The sequence below is a fragment of the Chenopodium album genome, chromosome 20 (assembly GCF_948465745.1).
Source record: "Chenopodium album chromosome 20, dcCheAlbu1.1, whole genome shotgun sequence".
Classification (NCBI taxonomy): Eukaryota; Viridiplantae; Streptophyta; class Magnoliopsida; order Caryophyllales; family Amaranthaceae; genus Chenopodium; species Chenopodium album.
Window position 1 is genome coordinate 28,561,599 of NC_137853.1, and position 18,724 is coordinate 28,580,322.

General features: G+C 34.8%; 2 protein-coding genes across 2 annotated transcripts; one reads left to right on the forward strand and one right to left on the reverse strand.

The window, feature by feature from the left end:
* The first annotated feature begins 3,652 nt into the window (after positions 1-3,652).
* On the forward strand, positions 3,653-8,704 carry LOC145598868 (beta-glucosidase 13-like). The gene is made up of 11 exons (XM_081655266.1): positions 3,653-3,976; positions 4,313-4,417; positions 4,576-4,651; positions 4,734-4,811; positions 4,999-5,086; positions 5,199-5,418; positions 5,562-5,677; positions 6,730-6,941; positions 7,043-7,180; positions 7,834-7,978; positions 8,501-8,704. Exons 1-11 carry the CDS (start codon positions 3,653-3,655, stop codon positions 8,691-8,693), a joined length of 1,695 nt encoding a protein of 564 aa, XP_081511392.1. The 3' UTR covers positions 8,694-8,704.
* Positions 8,705-13,341: 4,637 nt separating this feature from the next.
* On the reverse strand, positions 13,342-17,298 carry LOC145596976 (uncharacterized). The gene is made up of 3 exons (XM_081653164.1): positions 16,732-17,298; positions 14,173-16,326; positions 13,342-13,914 (listed from the first exon to the last, which is right to left on the reverse strand). The coding sequence occupies exons 1-3, from the start codon at positions 17,296-17,298 to the stop codon at positions 13,342-13,344; spliced, it is 3,294 nt and encodes a 1,097-aa protein (XP_081509290.1).
* Between the last annotated feature and the right edge of the window lie 1,426 nt (positions 17,299-18,724).

Below are 18,724 nucleotides of genomic sequence, written 5' to 3' on the forward strand. Positions count from 1 at the left end.
CTCAAACGGTTGTCGGTTGATGCACTACTTTCACTATCCCATAATAATTGACACAACCAAATTTATCACACATGTCAGTGCAATCATTTAACCTTAAAAATTATCAAAGTTTTAACATGTTCCATGTTGATATATTAACATTAAATTGATTGACATCTATTTAAATACATATTCCAAGACAAAATTTTGTTTTTAATACGATGCTAAAAAGTAAAAACTATGGTTAGAGCTTGTATATACTATATAGATAGTGCCAAAAAAAAAAATTAATATGTCAATTATGTTGGGATAGATGAAGTATTTGATTTTAATTTATCTATCAAGGCATAGTTAGGTAGTAGTAATCTATTTCCTATCAAAATAGTGATTCTCATATTCTAAATTTGTTTACATTACTTTGCTTGTATACTTGTATAAGTATGTTATACATTTAGTTATTATCGGCCCCCAAAAGAAATTTTTTGAAGATCCGCCACTGATTTTATCAATATATTTTTTACGCGAAGATTAGAATAGGGTTAAGTATCATTTGTAAAAATTATAATTAATAATTTATCCGTTTACATTACATAAACCCGACCTCAAAATGCGTGCCACAAGGCTGTGTTGCAAGTAAATAGAAACGGAGGATTTATGTAGCTAGCCACACGGTGTAACCACACTGATTTATTAGAGTAATCTTCATTTATATGTATGAGTAACCTCAGTTTTTCATAAGAGTAACCCTATGTTGTCCATAAAAGTAACCCAGTTTCATTATACGAGTGAAATCAAGTAATTTAGAAATAAGTAACCCTATTTGTTCATTCAAGTAACCCCTTCGTTCGTTTTAAAAAAGGAAAGAATAATTCTATTTATTTAATAGAGTAACCTCTTTTTTTTTCAATTGTTTAACCTATATACGTTAAGGTAACCCCATTTGCTCATCATCGTAATCCCCTATTACTTATTGTCTTATATGTGTTTATGTGAAGTGGATACACCATGTAACTAGCTACATATAAGACTTTGTGAATACTTTATAAAGTAGGAAAAGTAAGAAAAAATAATCTCAACATTTATCTATTTTGATAGAATAATCCCAACTTTAGATTATACTGGAATAATCCAAACTTTAAGGGTTCTTCTTTTTATAAATTTCTTATTGCAAAATTAATAGTTTTCCCTCCGTCCCTTATTTACATTCCCGCTTTCCTTTTTGGGTATTTCAAAATTACATTTCTACTTTCCTTTTTTAGTAAGTAAATTTTTACTTCCTCCGTCCCTTTTTCACATTCTTGGTTTCCTTTTTGAGTATTCCAAAATTACATTTCTCCTTTCCTTTTTTAGTAAGTATTTTTTTTCTCCAAATATCCCAAATTATCCCTCGTTTTCAGTTTTGTAATTAATGCTCATTCTTATTTTCTCACTCTTACTTTCCTATTTCCACTCTTATTTTCTCACTCCTCCTTTAGAATCCTTGTGTCTAAATTTAGATGAATATGATTGGTTCTTAATTTTCTAATAGGAGCATGTTATTAGTCCTTTTTTTTTTTTTTTTTTTTTTTTTTTTTGCAAAGAATTGATGACATGACATCATTATATATTAATCCCAACTCCCAAGCATCCTTTTTTTTTTGTACTTCCCATTGTGTTTATTTTATTGTTATTTGTTTTATTCTTAGTTCCTTAATTCCCGTGTAATTTTACAAACAGGAATGTAAAAAAGGGACGGATGGAGTACCAAATATCCCAAATTATCCCTATTTTTCTGTTATGTAATTAATGCTTTCTCTATTTTCTCACTCTTATTTCTCTTTCTCACTCTTATTATTACTCCCTCCGTATTTTTTTTTAAGTGTTACAGTTTAACCGACACATTTTTTTAGCCAATTTAATTGACTTAAATAAAATAAGATGTAAGTGGGGTAGTTGGGGTATTAAAAAATTGTAAAAGAAAGATAGTGGGGTTAATAGTTTATTGAAAAGTAATGAATGTGAGAGGAAAGATATAATTAAAAAAAAAATAGTAGTGGGTTTGAGTGGAGACCATGAGAGGAGTGAGATATGATATTTTAATGTAGCTTTTGCCAAAAAAGGAAGTGTAACACTTAAAAAAATACGGCCGGAAATGGAAAGTGTAACACGTAAAAAAACACGGAGGGAGCAATGTCTTTAAAAAATTTAGAATCCATGTACATCAATTTAGATGAATATGATTGTTCCTTTGATTTTTCACCAAAAAATGTTATTGGTCCTTTTTCTTTTCTAATGATTGATGACATATGCATCATTAAATATTATTTAATCTTTATTTTATCTAAAGACATCAACTAATGTCTTGTGATTCTCATTGTTCTTTGTTTTATTCAAAGTTCCTTAACTCCCGTATAATTATAGAAATAGAAATGTAAAAAAGGGATGGAGAAAGTAATATTAGTAGAGTCTAATGTACTTGTTTTTTTTAATATAAACTGCAGATACTTATATTAATTGGCTAATGCATGAGTCTGATGTACTTGTTAAAAACCATATAATTATACTCCCTCCGTCCCCTTTTGATAGCCCCTTATGGAAAAATTTTAGTCCCAAAATGTACACCTCATTTGCTTTTTCCAACAACCATTAATATTAATTTTTTACCAAAGATTTGCAACAATACTTGTGCAAATTTAATTTTCCCATGTATTTTTATTACTTTTTCTCTCTACTTTTTTGCATACCCAATGTCAATTTACTTTTTCAATGTAATTTTATTATTCTTATTTATGTTTATTAGTTCCCGTGAAAAATCCCCATAAGGGACTATCAAAAGGGAACAGAGATGAGTAAATTTTGAATTAGACACCATGCTCTTCTCAAAAAAAAAAAAAAAAAAAAGAATTAAATACCATGCAGTTCTTATTACTCCATATTGTACTTGATACGCGTAATTAGCGATACGGTAGTTACAAATTCTTAAATGAACCTGGTTCACACTAATTTATTGTGAACCACTAACATTAGAGAAACTATGATTGTTTTATTAATAAAAAAAAAGTCACTATAATAAAATGAAGGTTACTATGTTGAAAATACAAGTTATTTTGGTAATATATAGGATATAAGAGGTTAATTTTTTTAATGAAATATTTTATAAGGTCAATATTAATAATAAAGGTCACTATGTTAAAATTAATGTCATAACGTCGTACTTCAAGTTCACAATAGTATTAAACGTTATACAACTTTTAATAAAGGTTACTATGTTAAAAATAAGGTTACTATGTTAAAAATAAAGGTCACTATGTTCAATATCATATCAGTTGCGTGTGTATAAACCTCGGGTCCATAATAATATTATTATGAACCAAGTCCACGCAAGTATTTCGGTACCGTAGTATGATTTTCAGCAACTTCTAGACATCGTGCTCCTCGAGTGTAATATTGCTTTTCACGGGGCCTGGATCATCTTTAATTGCTTTTCAACATGATAATATTGTAATAAATTATTAGATTCGGTGAACAATTAATTCACGCAACTACTCCGTATATCTTACTGTAAATGGGACGTAATTACATAATATTATTTCTATAAATTAAACCACTTCTTCTAGTGAAGAAACGCAACTAGCACACCACAAAGTTTATTATTTGTTCACTTTTCTCTTCATTTCTTTGTCAACTAAAAACCATGGCCCTCCTTCACTCCGCTCCATCTCACACTCTACATTCTTCCATCACTAAGCTTAACCTGAAAAACCCGACCCCGTTTGTCTCGAAAACTAGCAACACTAGTAGAAAGTTGCACTTCAAACAACCAAGTTTTGGTGCAACAAAGATATCATGCAGACTTATTCCTAAAATTGTTAAGGATGGAGTGAACACTGTTGTTAACCCGGTTGTTTCCATCGTTGATGGCCTCCAACCTGCGACTTACACGCCGCCCAAAGAAGATTTGAAAAAGGAGGATTTCCCTGCTGATTTTATCTTTGGTGCCTCTACTTCCGCTCTTCAGGTTACACTCTCTCGTGTTACTCGTGTATTATTTTATGTTATGACAACCTTTTCTTTTAGGCGACTTGTTCTATTGTTTAAAAAAAATAGTGACACATTACATTTAACGAAAATGAATAATTGAACTTGAACTTACGTGTATCAATTAATTTTATTATGTAAACGATGACTACACTAACTTCTCATGAAACTAACTACTAAAGCGATCTAAGTGTTTAATTTGCTAGATCTGATGATAAATGTTGTGCTACAGTAGTATTTCTACTTTTAGTTTGCCCTGTACGTAGTAAAAGTTCGATGTATGTTATGTTTAATTGCTTAATGTTAATTGTGATAGACTGAAGGAAGAGGGGATGAAGGTGGTAGAGGAAAAAGTACCTGGGACTTCATGATTGAAGCCGAAAAGGGACGTAAAGCAGTCGATTCCTACAACCTTTTTAAGGTAAAACACCCTATCGCTGAATTTAAACTTTACATTAATAATGTGACAATTAAATTCGACAGTTCATAAGGAGAATAAGATGTACTATAACCTTTACAAACATTCTAAGGCATATCAAATGACGCGATGATCTGATAAATTGGTGGCAACAATTGCAGGAAGATGTTAAGATTTTGAAGGAAACAGGGCTAAATTCTTACAGATTTTCCATTGCTTGGCCAAGGATTTTGCCTAGTGAGTTTCTTTAATTTCCAAATTAAACTATACTGAGTTTATTTAATGAAATTTACACTAACTCTTCTTAAAAATATTGCAGATGGAACTATAGAATCAGGGATCAACCAAGAGGGCATTGATTTCTACAATAACTTCATTGATGAATTAGTCGCAAATGGTAATTAATTCTTCCATCTTATCGACGAAGTATATATCCATATTACAATCCGAATTTAATTATTACTATATCATATTACGAATTCAAATTACACTATTAACATGACAAATACCTGCTTAATAGTCAGTACGGAGTACTAGTTTATGACATGTTACATTTATCTCACAATTTGCTCCAATGCAATCAGGGATCACACCTATCGTTACTTTGTTCCATTTCGATCTACCAGTGCCACTACAAAAACAATACTACGGCTTCATGCGACCCAACGTAGTGTACGTATAAATCTCCCACATTCTTTTGCATTGTTATTCAAACATAGTGTTCGTATAAACTAATGTAACGTGTGATATTTAACATTGGCTTCCAAAAAAAATGTGACTACAGGGAACAATTCACGGAATTTGCTGATCTTTGCTTTGAGAAATTTGGTGACCGTGTTAAGTACTGGGGGACGATCAACGAGCCTTATGTTTTCGGGGCGTATGGGTACAAGATGGGATTGCCTAGCGATCTTCAAAAAGATCCAAGAGGTTCATTCATTGCCACCCACCATATCATCTTAGCTCATGCTTCTGCCGCGAAACTCTACAAAGATAAATACCAGGTAAAAATCATCCTTACGACTATACATAATACTCTATCCAATCTTTTTTTTTATGTACTCCAATCCTTAACATAATTTGATTATTATTTATTACTAACCCTTATACAATATCTTTTTTTTTTTTTTTTTTTTTTTTTTTGTAGAAAACACAAAAAGGGAAAATCGGAATTTCGCTCCCGTGTAAATGGTTTATGCCACATTCAACTGATCCTAAAGACTTTGCTGCTTCAAAAATGATGTTGGATTTCTGCTTAGGATGGTAACTAACTTCCCTTTGTGTAACTTTTTATTTTTAAAGAAATACTCCTTCCTTTTTTAAATACTTGTTTAATGTTTCTATGCGCGGAGTTTAAAATAAATTGGAGAAAGTAATAAAACATGGGTAGTGGGGTAGTTTGGGGTAACCGTAAAAAAACAAAATTAGTTGAGAGATTTGAAGGATAGAAAATATAATCAATAAAATATAATTTAGTTGGATTTACTAAGTGTGAGAAATAAATTAAACAGTGTAAAAGCTTTAATTTGCAAATAAAGAAACGGAGAAAATATTTTAAAACGATTGCAAATAAAGGGTTAAACAAATGTTTAAAAACAGAGGGAGTAGTTCAGTAGTCTATTGCAAAATGACCTCTATTTACATTTATTTAAGGATTACACGTGTGTAGTGTAATAATCTAGCTAACTCATCAATATTTCAAATAAATAAACTATATTTTAAAAATAATATTTTATCTTTAGTGGTTATTGGGTGGAATAGTTTATATGTAGGAAAATCTAGTAAAATCTTTTATTTTGTTTCTAATATATATAACTTTTTTTTCTTTTTGTAGTAATATTGTACTCCGTATGCGTATCTTTAGTGGGTAAACATAATCGATTTATTTCTTTATTTAATTTTTTAAAAAAATTATATATATTTATTAAGTAAGAGTCTGTTCACATTTACTGAATTGAGCTGAAATGAACTGAACTGAACTGAACTGATTGGAGCTGAACTGAACTGAACTGAACTGATTGGAGCTGAACTGAACTAAACTGATTGGAGCTGAACTGAACTGAAATTAAGTAAATGTGAACAGGCCTTAAATGACTAAATCTGACATAATCCTGTAAAGTCATTATTAACGTGTCCCGCCTCTTATATGATACATGTAGTTCTTACGACTTTGTTGTTTTAACCGTTATAGTGATTGTCATCTACTTTTGAATTAAATACTACTCCGTACTATATAACTCATGTATCATTGTCTTGTTATTAGTTAATTTTTAATCTATGCTTTATTTTTATTTAAATTATTATGTATTTTATAGGTACATGGACCCACTTATTCGTGGGGACTACCCAGAATCAATGAAAAAGAATGTGAAGGGGCTACCAGAATTCACAAAATCTGAGAAGGAACTAATCAAAGGAGCCTTTGATTATATCGGTATCAACTATTACACTTCCAGATTCGTCGAACACACTTGTGTTGTTGATCCAATGGCTGGCACTATCACTATCAAATTCAACGAACAAATTGGTACAGAATATCTAATAGCTACAAAAACTGCTATTAATTCAAATAATGACATATCGCAATTGATTCAAATAATGACATATCTTAAATTGATTATATTCCAGCTGATGATGAGGGAAATCCTATTGGGGTGCAAGCCAAAGGACAAGCTGACATTTATATCCGTCCTGATGGACTCAAGAATTTGCTTCTCTACATTAAGGAAGAATATGGAAACCCTGAAGTCTATGTCACTGAGAATGGTAAGTACATGTTTAAATAACATACAGCCAATTTTAAGCTGAAACGGACAAGCCTTGTTCTTTTAGACTTATTTTAATTCATTTTTAATTTAATTCAGTTCAGTTCAGTTTAAAAGCTTTAATTTTGTCTTATTCATTTTGACCATAATTTATTTTTATACTCCCTCCGTATTTTATTAAGTGTTACACTTATCAAATTCGGCAGTGTTTTAATATGTGTTACACTTCCTATTTTGGCAAAAAGCTACATTAAAATATTATATATCTCGACTCTCATGGTCCCCACCCAAACCCACTACTACTTTTTAATTATATCATTCCTCTCACATTCATTACTTTTCAATAAACTATTAATCCCACTATCTTTCTTTTATAATTTTTTAATACTTCAACTAATTCACTTACCTCTTATTTTATTTAAGTTAATTAAATTGCCTAAAACTATATGCCGGTCAAACTGTATCACTTAAAAAAACATGGAGGGAGTACGAAGTATATATATTTTTTTTTCAAATATAAGATTTGGATTCAATTTTCATCATTTTCAAATATAAGAGTCAGGATTCAATTATCATAGTCAACCTTATGATTATTACTCCTACTTAGCAAGCTGCTAACATAATATGTATGGACTGTGGTGTTCATTACAACAGGTGTTCCTGATAAACCAACTATCACAAGTTCAATTCAGGATCTAATTGCACAAGGAAAAACTGAAGAACTTGCGGCTGCTCTTGATGATGACTACAGAATTGAACATACTCAAGATCATCTTATCGCTGTTCGTGAAGCACGCAGGTAACTAAAACATATCTACGCCGTCTTGGGATAGAGTAATTGACTCCATTTTTGGTGTACACATAAATCCCAAAAGCTAGTCATATCGTAGCTTGTGAATACTGTAAAAGTCAAAATAGGTCCACTAAAAAAAACAGAGGAAGTAATAAGTAAGCAAGACTTGAGAATATATCGACTGGGGTTGAGCATTTTCGTTCCCCAATCTCCATTATCACTCAAAATTTATAATTATTACTCCCTCTCTCCCATTACAACTGAAACAGTCAACTTTGCACACCTCCAGATGCACTTGTTTGACTTTATTTTTATATAGTAATTAAATATTTATGAAAATTATTTTTAAAATTATATTATGAAACTTTATTTTAAAAATTTGCTTTTATTATATTAGAAAAAAATTGTGATCAAAGCTATTGCATATATAAATAGTGAAAAAAGTTCATTGCCTCAGATATTCTAAAACAAAGGGAGTATTTCGTTTTGTGCACATTCTTATTAGTAACTTGGGTTTATACAATGCAGAGAAGGAGCAAATGTGAAAGGTTATATAGTATGGTCATTGATGGACAATATGGAAGTAGGAGCTGGTTATGATGTTCGCTTCGGTCTTAACTTTACAGATTACCATGATAATCACAAGAGATACCCTAAGAAATCTGCTAAATGGTATGCTAACTTCCTTAATGCTGATGGCACTAAGGGTTCCTTGAACTAAACCAATTACTAATTGTGTAAGTTGATATTCATCAAGAATATACTTGTATTACGGAGTGTAATTGTACGGCTTTGTAGTGGTGCAGTGGTGCATTATAGCAAATACAAATAAAGTTCATTGTGAACTATATAGGGTTCAAGTGTTTTGTGTTCGATCATATTATGTATGTGCTTATTTTCATTTGAGTTATATAGAGTTCAAGAGTTGATGTGTATGATTTCGGTTTCAATCAATGACATAAACATTGAATTGTCTCAAATATGTGCAAGAAACTTGGGCATTTTATGGTACTCTTTCTGTCCTCAAATAAAAGTTATTTGTTTCCTCCATTCTCTTTTATTTGCAACTAACTTTAATATAGCATATTCACGCACGCTTGTCAAATCACATCTTATACCATTAATATCCTTAATTAACTTTTAGAAAATTAAAACATATAAAAAATAAATATTTTGAAAATATATATCGGAACAAATCTAATAATTAAGATCTCACTCAACTAATTTTTTCCTAATATATTTGTCATAAAAGACGGAAATAGAAGTGTGTATGAATAATAGTGTAGTTTACTAAATGTTACTCCCTCCGTCCCTAAACTACATTCTTATTTCTAGCATTTATTCCTCGCATAATAGAGGAAAGTAGGAATGTAATTTAGGGATGGGGGTAATATGATTAAAGTAAAATGGAGGAAATATTTGTTTTTGCGCACATATGTAGAAAAGTAAATGTATAAAATTTTAAAAATGCAATAAAATATGGTGATTAATTAAATTAATAATGAAAACTATTTTGGATGAAGAACTCTATTTTTTTAGGGAAATTCTCATTGGTAGCTATAAACTTTTGCACATTCTCAATGGTAGCAAATTTTTTTTCAAAATCTCTAAAATAGAATTAGTAATCTAATTGTTCTCTAATATAGCATTATTTTACTAAATATGACATAATTAAGTTAAATTGACTAACCATGGTTAAATAATTTCCCTCCAACACAATTAAAACGATTTCCCTCCCCTCAAAAACTAGGTTTTCTTATAAAACTCCTATTCTCCCAATTTTTCGAACTTCGCTTCCATCTTCTTCCTCCGAATATCGTTTCCCTTTCCTCCTCTTTCCTCTGTATTTCGTTTCCCTCATCTCCTCTGTAATTTTTTTTTTTTTTTTTCAAATTAAGTAGGTGTTGCGATGGTGGAAAAGTGGGTACAATCCATTTAAATTCGAAAAAATAGGAAATTTTGGGTTTAGATAGAATTGAATGCCTTGCAGAAGTCGAAATTCAACACCTTAGAGAGATTTGGATCAAATTTCGCAGATAAACGATTGTTGTTTTAGCGCTCCTCGAAGTTCATCAGAGTAGCAGCAGAAGTTCGAGCGTCTTCAATCAAGTGAATGCGCTTTTAATGAATGATCAGTGGGGGGTGCATTTACAAAATTAAAGGGGTAGTTTAGTCATTTCCTAATTATTTAACCATAGTTAGTCAATTTAACTTAATTATGTCAGATTAGAAAAATAATGCTATATTAGAGAACAATTAGATTACTAATGCTATTTAAGAGATTTTGAAAAAAAAAATTGCTACCATTGAGAATGTGCAAGAGTTTATAGCTACCAATGAGAATTTCCCTTTATTTTAAAACAAATAGTACACAAAGTATTAAATAAGTTAGTTTCACTTTCCGTCTAGTCACTCAATACACAAAATTCCAAAACTTGATATGTTTAAGCATCTATATGATTTTTTTTTTTTTTAAAAAACTTATATAAAATGTGCAAAAATTTATATATTAAAATCAAAATTAAGTCAGGATGTTCATCAAAAACTTATAATCAATGTCTAATAACTTATATCCATTTCCCCAATAAATAAAGGGGATGAGTAATTAGTTCGAAAAGCTAACCCGACACGAACTGGACGCGATACAAATCGGGTCATATGAAGGGTTTTCGACACTTTTAATCAAAACGGTCAACACAATATGACAATTTTAATTAAATAAGTTAGGTTAGCGTTGAGATTTTTAACACGAAATTATTAACATGACTTAACCCGCTTAGAAAAACCAATAATTTATGGAAATAGTCATAAATGTTGTGAATGGTGTCAATACTTTTCATATAACACGACACTAAACGCGGATCCAAAAAAAGCAGGTTAGTATCAAGTGTTTCCGGCAAGTTTGATCAACATGATACATCACGTTTATTAAAATGGGACAGGTTAGTGTTGAGATACTCCAACCCATTTAATTGAACACCAACACAACATGACACGACACAATTGTCAATTTTAACACATGATTAGCTTCTCAACTCTTTTTAATTCCAACCTTTTTATTTTCTATTTGTTATCCCAAATTGAATCCTACTATTATGATGATGAACACAAATTATTATACATGGATGACCACACTATTTGGCTAGTTATTATATGGGGGTTGTTTCACTAGTGTTACAAAAAAAAGGAATTTGAGTAGAGCAGGAATTTGAGTAGGAGTTACTCGGTCAGTATTACAAGGGTAACTTCATCAATATCATAGGAATTACTTGGTTAATGTTACAAGGGTTAAATTACTCGGTTAGTGTTAAAAGGGTTACTTTGTTTTTTTTTTTTACAAGCGGTTACATGATGTGACCAATCGCACACAAAACTCCTTGCATGATGAAAATACGGAAAAATATAGAAATAAAATAAACTCTTAACAATATTTTGCTACCTAAATTGGGCCAATTTTCTTAAAAAAAGCACTAATTTTTAGAAGGTTCCGTTAAACATGATTCACGTTACATTACAAACGTGATCCTTTCCGAAACATTAAAGAAATATTGCGGATAAAATCTGTCAATTCAAGAACCACACTTTTAATTTTTATTTAAAAATACATTATCTCAAAAATAAAAATATTATCCTCTTATAAGTAATTTGGTAGTTGAAACAATGATACGCCTACGCCACGAGTACCTCGAGCTCACTCTTATTAACAAATATTTTAAGTATTACTCATTATTTGTTGCCATTAATGACCACATTTCACGCAGATCCAATCCTAATCAATATTAAAAAAAACTTACCATACTCCAGAAGTCCAGAATCCTAGAAAAGTTCTAATGATTTCCTCCGTTAGAGCAGATTAATTATTAGATGAGGCGATAGTAATTAAAGTATGGATCCATGTGATTTGTAGAGATAATAAAAGTTCTAATGATTGGGTAATGCTATATGTAGCCCTAAGGGCTATATATAAACATTAAATATACTCTTGGAAATTGTAAAAAAAAGAAATTCATGACAAAAACACGCGTAAATCAGTGTAATTAATTTTATAGTAATTAAATATATTTTGATGATTTTTAACTTTTTACGATTTTTAGGTGTAAATTTAATTCTTATATGTAGCCCTAAGGGCTATGTATAACATATACAAATTAGTAAACGGGTACTTTGTACTTGTTAAAATCACCTCGTTTACGAAAATTCTACAGCAAATGACGCGTACCGCTATGTACCACTAAAGCAACGTACCGCAATGTACTACTAATAAATTTAATAAAATGTTTTATTTATTTTTTGCATTTTTTAAACACAAGTTGACTTTAGCTAAGATGGTGATGAATTGCATTATCGCTTTGATTAACGGTTTAAGGATCAAATCTTTGTGCTCACCATATCTTTTTTTTTTCCTTTCTCATACTTTAAAATTTTTTTTTTATTTATTTCACATCATACAACCTCTATAGATTACTCGTAGGACTACTTTATATATAAAAAACACTTATCAATTTTGGGTCCTTCTCAATTTATTAGTTCTATTTTTTTCCCTCTAGACTACATTCAAAAAGAAATAACAAATACTTGTTTGATTTATTTGACATCATACACTCTATTTAGATTATGGGCCTGTTTATATTTACTGAACTGAGCTGAACTGAACTGAACTGAACTGATTGGAGCTGAACTGAACTGAACTGATTGGAGCTGAATTGAACTGAACTGAAGTTAATTGCGCTGAAATGAATATTTTATGTGAGAGGGAAATTAAGAGCTGAACTGAAGTGAATTGAACTGAACTGATTGGAGCTGAACTGAACTGAACTGAACTGAACTGAAATTAAGTAAATGTGAACAGGCCCTATTTGTAGGACTACTTTATATACAAAAATACTTATCAATTTTGAATCCTTATCAATTTATTAGATCCATCAAAGTTATAATTACTCATTCTTGTAAACTCAATTTTATTAATTCTACTAGATTAGGTCCCGTGCCCAGTGCCGGGGCTAAAATTGCAAATAAAATTTGGGGGCCCTGTTCAACTTTTTAAAATGGGGCAAAATTATTTTGGAAGATAAAATATTTTTGGGCTAATTGAATAATTGAAGATACTAATAAAAAGTAAATTAAACTTGTTGAAAACAAGATGTTAAAATAGTTAAGTGTGAAATTAATTTTGGAAATATAGAGTGTTTTTGGGAAATAGAATGATAGATTGAAAGTTTTTTTGGAGAAAAATATAGGAGAAGAGGAAAGGTTTGGGCGGAGGATTCTAGAGAAAGTGACTTAGTTCATTGAATTTGACTGACACTCACAACCTTCGTACACTACTACACTTTTTTTTTTTTACAAAGGCTTACACGAAAAGAAAGAAACTAATACACAAAATGGAGTAAATGCCGCATCCTAGCAGAACCCGCCAGTTGGTGAGCTGGGAGAACCAAATGCCTAGGAACCTTCTGGAGAAGACAAACTTGAAAAGCGGGAAGGAGATCGATGATCTGCTGCCGAACCCAAATTGTAGAGACGTCTAAAGGAGAATCATTCTTTAGGGCATAAAGAGAGTTCATACAATCTGTGTGGATTCGAATTTTAGAAAAGCCACGCTGACTTGTCATCCTAAGGGCAAAAAGACAAGCCAGTAATTCCGCATGAGACGCCGAAATAGCGAAACAAGCCTGAGCGCCACCACCAAGATCCGAATTTGTGGCCATAGAATAAAAACACCAACCAGTACCTACTCTGCAATCCTTAGAGTCCCAAGCTCCATCAATAAGCAGAACAACGGTCGGTGAAGCATTACCCTCCCGACGAAGATAAACTGACTGAATCTGACACCCAAAACCCGGGGGCAAAGGAGAGGGCTGAGTAAAGTGAAGACGAGCATCAGAACTTCTGGAACACCAGTTCTGAGCAATGCGGAAGACAGAGATAGGGGAGTACTCCTCCTACCGAAAACGGATATTGTTACGGAGAACCCAAATTGCCCAGGCAAAGGCAAGAATGGAGTCCAACCCATTCCAATCTCCAAGTTTAACAACCGATACAAGCAGTGGGAAGAACCAATGCAGCAACGGAGTATCCGGGGATGGAGGCCAAATACCCAAAGGACCACAAGCCTAGAGACGAATGGAGTAGGGGCAGTGGAGTAGTAAATTATCCAGGGACTCCGGAATCTGATGACAAAAGGAGCATAACGGATCCACAGGGAGGCCTTTATCCCGGAGTTTTGCTGCCACTGGAAGGGCGTCGTGAACAATCTTCCAAAGGAAAATTTTCCATTTAGGAAGAATAGGAAGGGCCCAAAGCCTAGCCCAGGTCAAGGGCAGGATAAAATTGGTAGGGTGCGAGACCTGATGTAAAGATTGAATGACATGAGCATAGGCTGATTTAGTCGAGAAGTTGCCATCTCTAGTAAATTTCCAGTAAACAAAATCATCCATGGGTTGAGGAGGACGCTCAAGACTGAGAATCTTAACGGCTGTGGAGGGCGGAAAAAGAGAATGCACTAAAGTAGCATCCCAAGCGTTAGTGCCGGGAAATAGAAGAGAAGACACAAGTGTCGGCTGAACCGAACCAGCAGAAGAACTCTTGAAGTGAACCGGAACACCAGGCACCCAAGAATCCTGAAGAATCCGAATCTGAGAACCATTACCCACCTTCCAGCTAAGACCAGTCCGTAAGATGTTAAAACCTTCCAAAATACTTTTACAACCCCAGGATGAATGGGGAAGACGTTCCGAAGAACGAATACTAAAAAGGGAAGGATACTTCGCTTTGAGAACCCGAGAAAGAAGAAGCTGAGGGTTCTGCAAAATACGCCAAGATTGCCTTGCAAGCAGAGAAGAATTAAAAACTCCTAAATGACGAATACCCAAACCGCCCATACCTTTAGGAGTGAACAAGAGGGAAGGCGGAGCTAAGGCCAAACCCTTAGAGTGCAGAGATGTCCTCCACCAGAACCGAACCAAAAGATTATTAATCTTATCCGTAATGGAGGCTGGAAATTTAAACACCAAAAGAACATGATTAAGGGACGCCACCAAAACAGAGTTGATGATTACTAGCTTTACCGAGGGTGAAAGATGAAGAGGAGCAAATGCTGTGAGACGGGAAGAAATCTTATCAAGGAGAGGTTGAAAGGCCTGACATTTGCTCCTACCCAAATCAACAGGGAGACCTAGGTAGGGACCCAGATTTAGAACAACCTTGAGATGTAAGGTGGAGGCCAGGTAATCTCGGAAGTCTGAAGGAACGTTAGCACTGAACCGGACAAAAGACTTCTGCAAATTAACCATCTCACCAGAAAGATCACAAAATTGATTAACCACCTGAAGTACATTATCGCAAGACTCAGGGGACGGTTGAAACAGCAGGAGAGAATCATCTACGAATAACAGATGTGTGATCGATGGAGTGTGGCGAGAAATCTTAACCCCCCGGAACAGATTGTCACGTTCTGCCTTTCGAATCATAACTGAAAAAATTTCCATACAAAGGACAAAAAGATAAGAAGAAAGGGGATCACCCTGGCGAAGACCGCGGATCGGTCTAAAAACCTTTGTAGGATTGCCGTTGACGAGGATCTGATACGAAACTGTGGAAACACATTGCTTGATAATGTGAATCCAGTAAGGAGGGAAACCAAACACTTGTAGAACTTTCCAAAGGAACTCCCAGTCAATTCTGTCATATGCTTTATTCATATCAAGTTTTAAAGCTGCCGACATAGTCCGTCCCCGCGACGAATTCATATAAGAAAGAACTTCATGAGCAAGAAGACCATTATCTGCCATGAGTCTTCCAGGAACAAAAGCGTTCTGGAATTCTGATACTAAGGAGGGGAGAACTTTTCGCATACGAAAAGAAATACATTTGGCTATACATTTGTAAAGAACATTACATAAGCCAATAGGACGAAACTGGGAGGGCTGCTGGGGCTGCTCGACCTTCGGAAGGAGAATAATAAAGGTACGATTCCACTCACGGAGCATATGACCATGAAGAAAAAAGTATTGCACCGCCGAAATAGTTGAGGGGCCAACCACTGCCCAGTAGGATTTGAAAAAAGCAGAAATGAAACCGTCCGGACCAGGAGATTTGGAATCGTCAATGCTAAACATTGCCTGCTTGATCTCATCAGCGGAAATAGGGGACATAAGCTCGCTTTTATCTGAATCCGACAGAGATGGGAGGTCAAGATCCGACCAGTCAAAATCAGGAGGTGAAGGACGAGTATTCTTACACTTGAACAGGCCAGAGAAATAATCCAAAATCACTCTTTGGATACCCTGTTGGTCATGAATCCAGCTACCTGATGTGTCTTGAAGCCCCTGAATTTTGTTTTGACGCTTGCGAGCCTGAACATAGGAGAATAAAAGATGAGAATGCATCTCCCCTAAAGCATCCCACTTAACCTTTGCTCGCTGTTTCCAGTAAATATGGGCCGTTTGAGCCTGAGCCACCTGTTCGTCCCGGCGCGGATAAAAATATAATTCTATGAAGCTTAGAATCCAACTGCTCAGCTAGAGGAGAGATAGAGGAATGCAATTCCTTCCAATTAATACCCCACAGTTTCTTATGAGAGATGCACCATCTAAGTAATTTAGAGCGTAATACCTCAAGTTTTCGAGAGATAGAAAACATAGGCGTTCCAAAGCCCATGAAAGTGAAATAATAGTGGCCACTTCTTTTGATAGCAGACACCAATTATCAATCCTGTATGGTTTGCGGTGTACTGCTATAGCATTTTCCTATAGAATAACAGCCGCATGATCCGAGAAAAGAATGGGCTGATGAAGAAGGGAGGCGTCTGGATGATCAAGAAGCCAATTGTGAGTAGCATATGCTTTATCAAGGCGTTCAAAAGTAGGATCGCCATTATTATGGCCATTAGTCCAAGTGAACGCCGGGCCTGAAAAAGGAATGTCTAAAAGACCAGTGTCAAGTTTCCAATCCCTGAATTCATTTTGACCAGCAATAAATTTAGACCCTCCCACTTTGTCCGAGCTATACTCAACTTGATTAAAATCCCCCATAAGAATCACATTCTGATATTTCTGTAAAAGATTTGAAATTTCTGCCCAAACAGATAAACGATCCGAAATATGAGGCGATCCGTACACAAACATAATATATTTTATTTCATTTTGAGTACAAACTTCACAAAAGATTACATTAGAGGTGATTACAATAGGTACTACCTTAAGCGGGGAAAACCAAAACACTACTAACCCGCCGCTAAGACCACGTGAGTCCAAACCGCAAAAACCATCAAACTTAAGAGAACTAAGCTTATGTACATCATCATTAAGCCCAACAAAAGTCTCCATTATAAACATAATATCTAAAGAGGAGGAGCGGACAAGTGAAGCTAGGTATGGAACTTTAGGGGAGTCCGCCGTTCCGAGGCCCCTACAGTTCCAAGCGCCAATGTTCATGGCTGAGGTGGTGGTTCTTGAAGGTGAACCACCGAAACCTCATCAGAAGCAGAAGTCGACTGTGAAGCAGAGTCAGAAACCGGCGAACCTGCAGAACCCTTACGCCGTTTTATCTGTTTGAGGCAGGCGAAATACCCCGGAGAATGTATTGCTGGTGGAGTGTCTGGCTCTGAGATCGATGCTAGCCGTTTTGCAGGACAAGAAGTGCGAACCCAATTCCATATTTTTTCTTTTCCCTTAACCATTTTCAGCTTTAAGGGTGCCGCCTGTTTACCGGAGTTCGCTGCGGGAGATGATGTGTCGTTGATGCAGATACCCGGGTTTGGAGGAGCATGTTGCGGCGACCAATCCATGGGGGTGGCTTCATCCAAATCCACCTCTAAATCCGCCGGTGAATCAACTGTTGTTTCCTCAGGAGAGTAATTGACTGATGGTGGAGATTGGGAAAATTCGAAACCCCCAGAAGAAGAGTCGGGTTGATACCCTGACTCACCAGAAACATGAGTGGGGAATGACGAACCCAGAGAAGGAGATGGCGAGCCCAGTTGGAGTGGTGACGCAGATTGGGCTCAGTATGCTCATCAAACCAATTGCTTGGGCCAGCCCCAAACGAATCTGGGAAAACTGGTCCCCTTGGGCCTAGAGGGGGTGGCGAGAAAATTGGAGTTGGCTCCAAGTTGGGTCGGCCCAAGTCTCTAAATAAAATTCCACGATAGCTTGGTTCTTGCTGAGGCCTAGATTGAGTGTGACCAAACATCGAAGCAGCTTGATATGGATCCGGCCCATTAAGCATATGGTGTGAAATTCTATCTGGAGGTGGATCCGAAGTTGGAGTAGCATTATAATTTTGGTGGGTATGTGGACCATGGAAGATTTGATGAGGTAGCATGTAAGGGACACGTGGAGGGAGATTAACTTGATTAATGTTGGTCACTGAAGCATCATCAACACCACGTGCTCCTTGTTCCCAGTTACTCAGAAAATGCCACCCTTGACAGGGGTTATGTGCATGATTGCCATGTGTATTAATAGAAGCAGGAGGTGGCTGAACATCATCAATCTCGAATTCTTCCCTAATGCACCGATTGATCCCTAAGTCACGCCGCCAAACCTCGTCACTGGTGTTTCGGAAACCGGTACCTGGAGGGCCGGGAAATAAACCCGGTATGTTAGAATTTGGAGGAGGCGGCGGTGGAGAATCGACTGAGGCCGTGGAGAAATTATCAATAATGTCACTCAACTGATCCCAATCCAAAGGGTGTGAATCTGCAGGATATTCAAAGGGATCATCCTCGTCATTATTACCAAACCATAACTC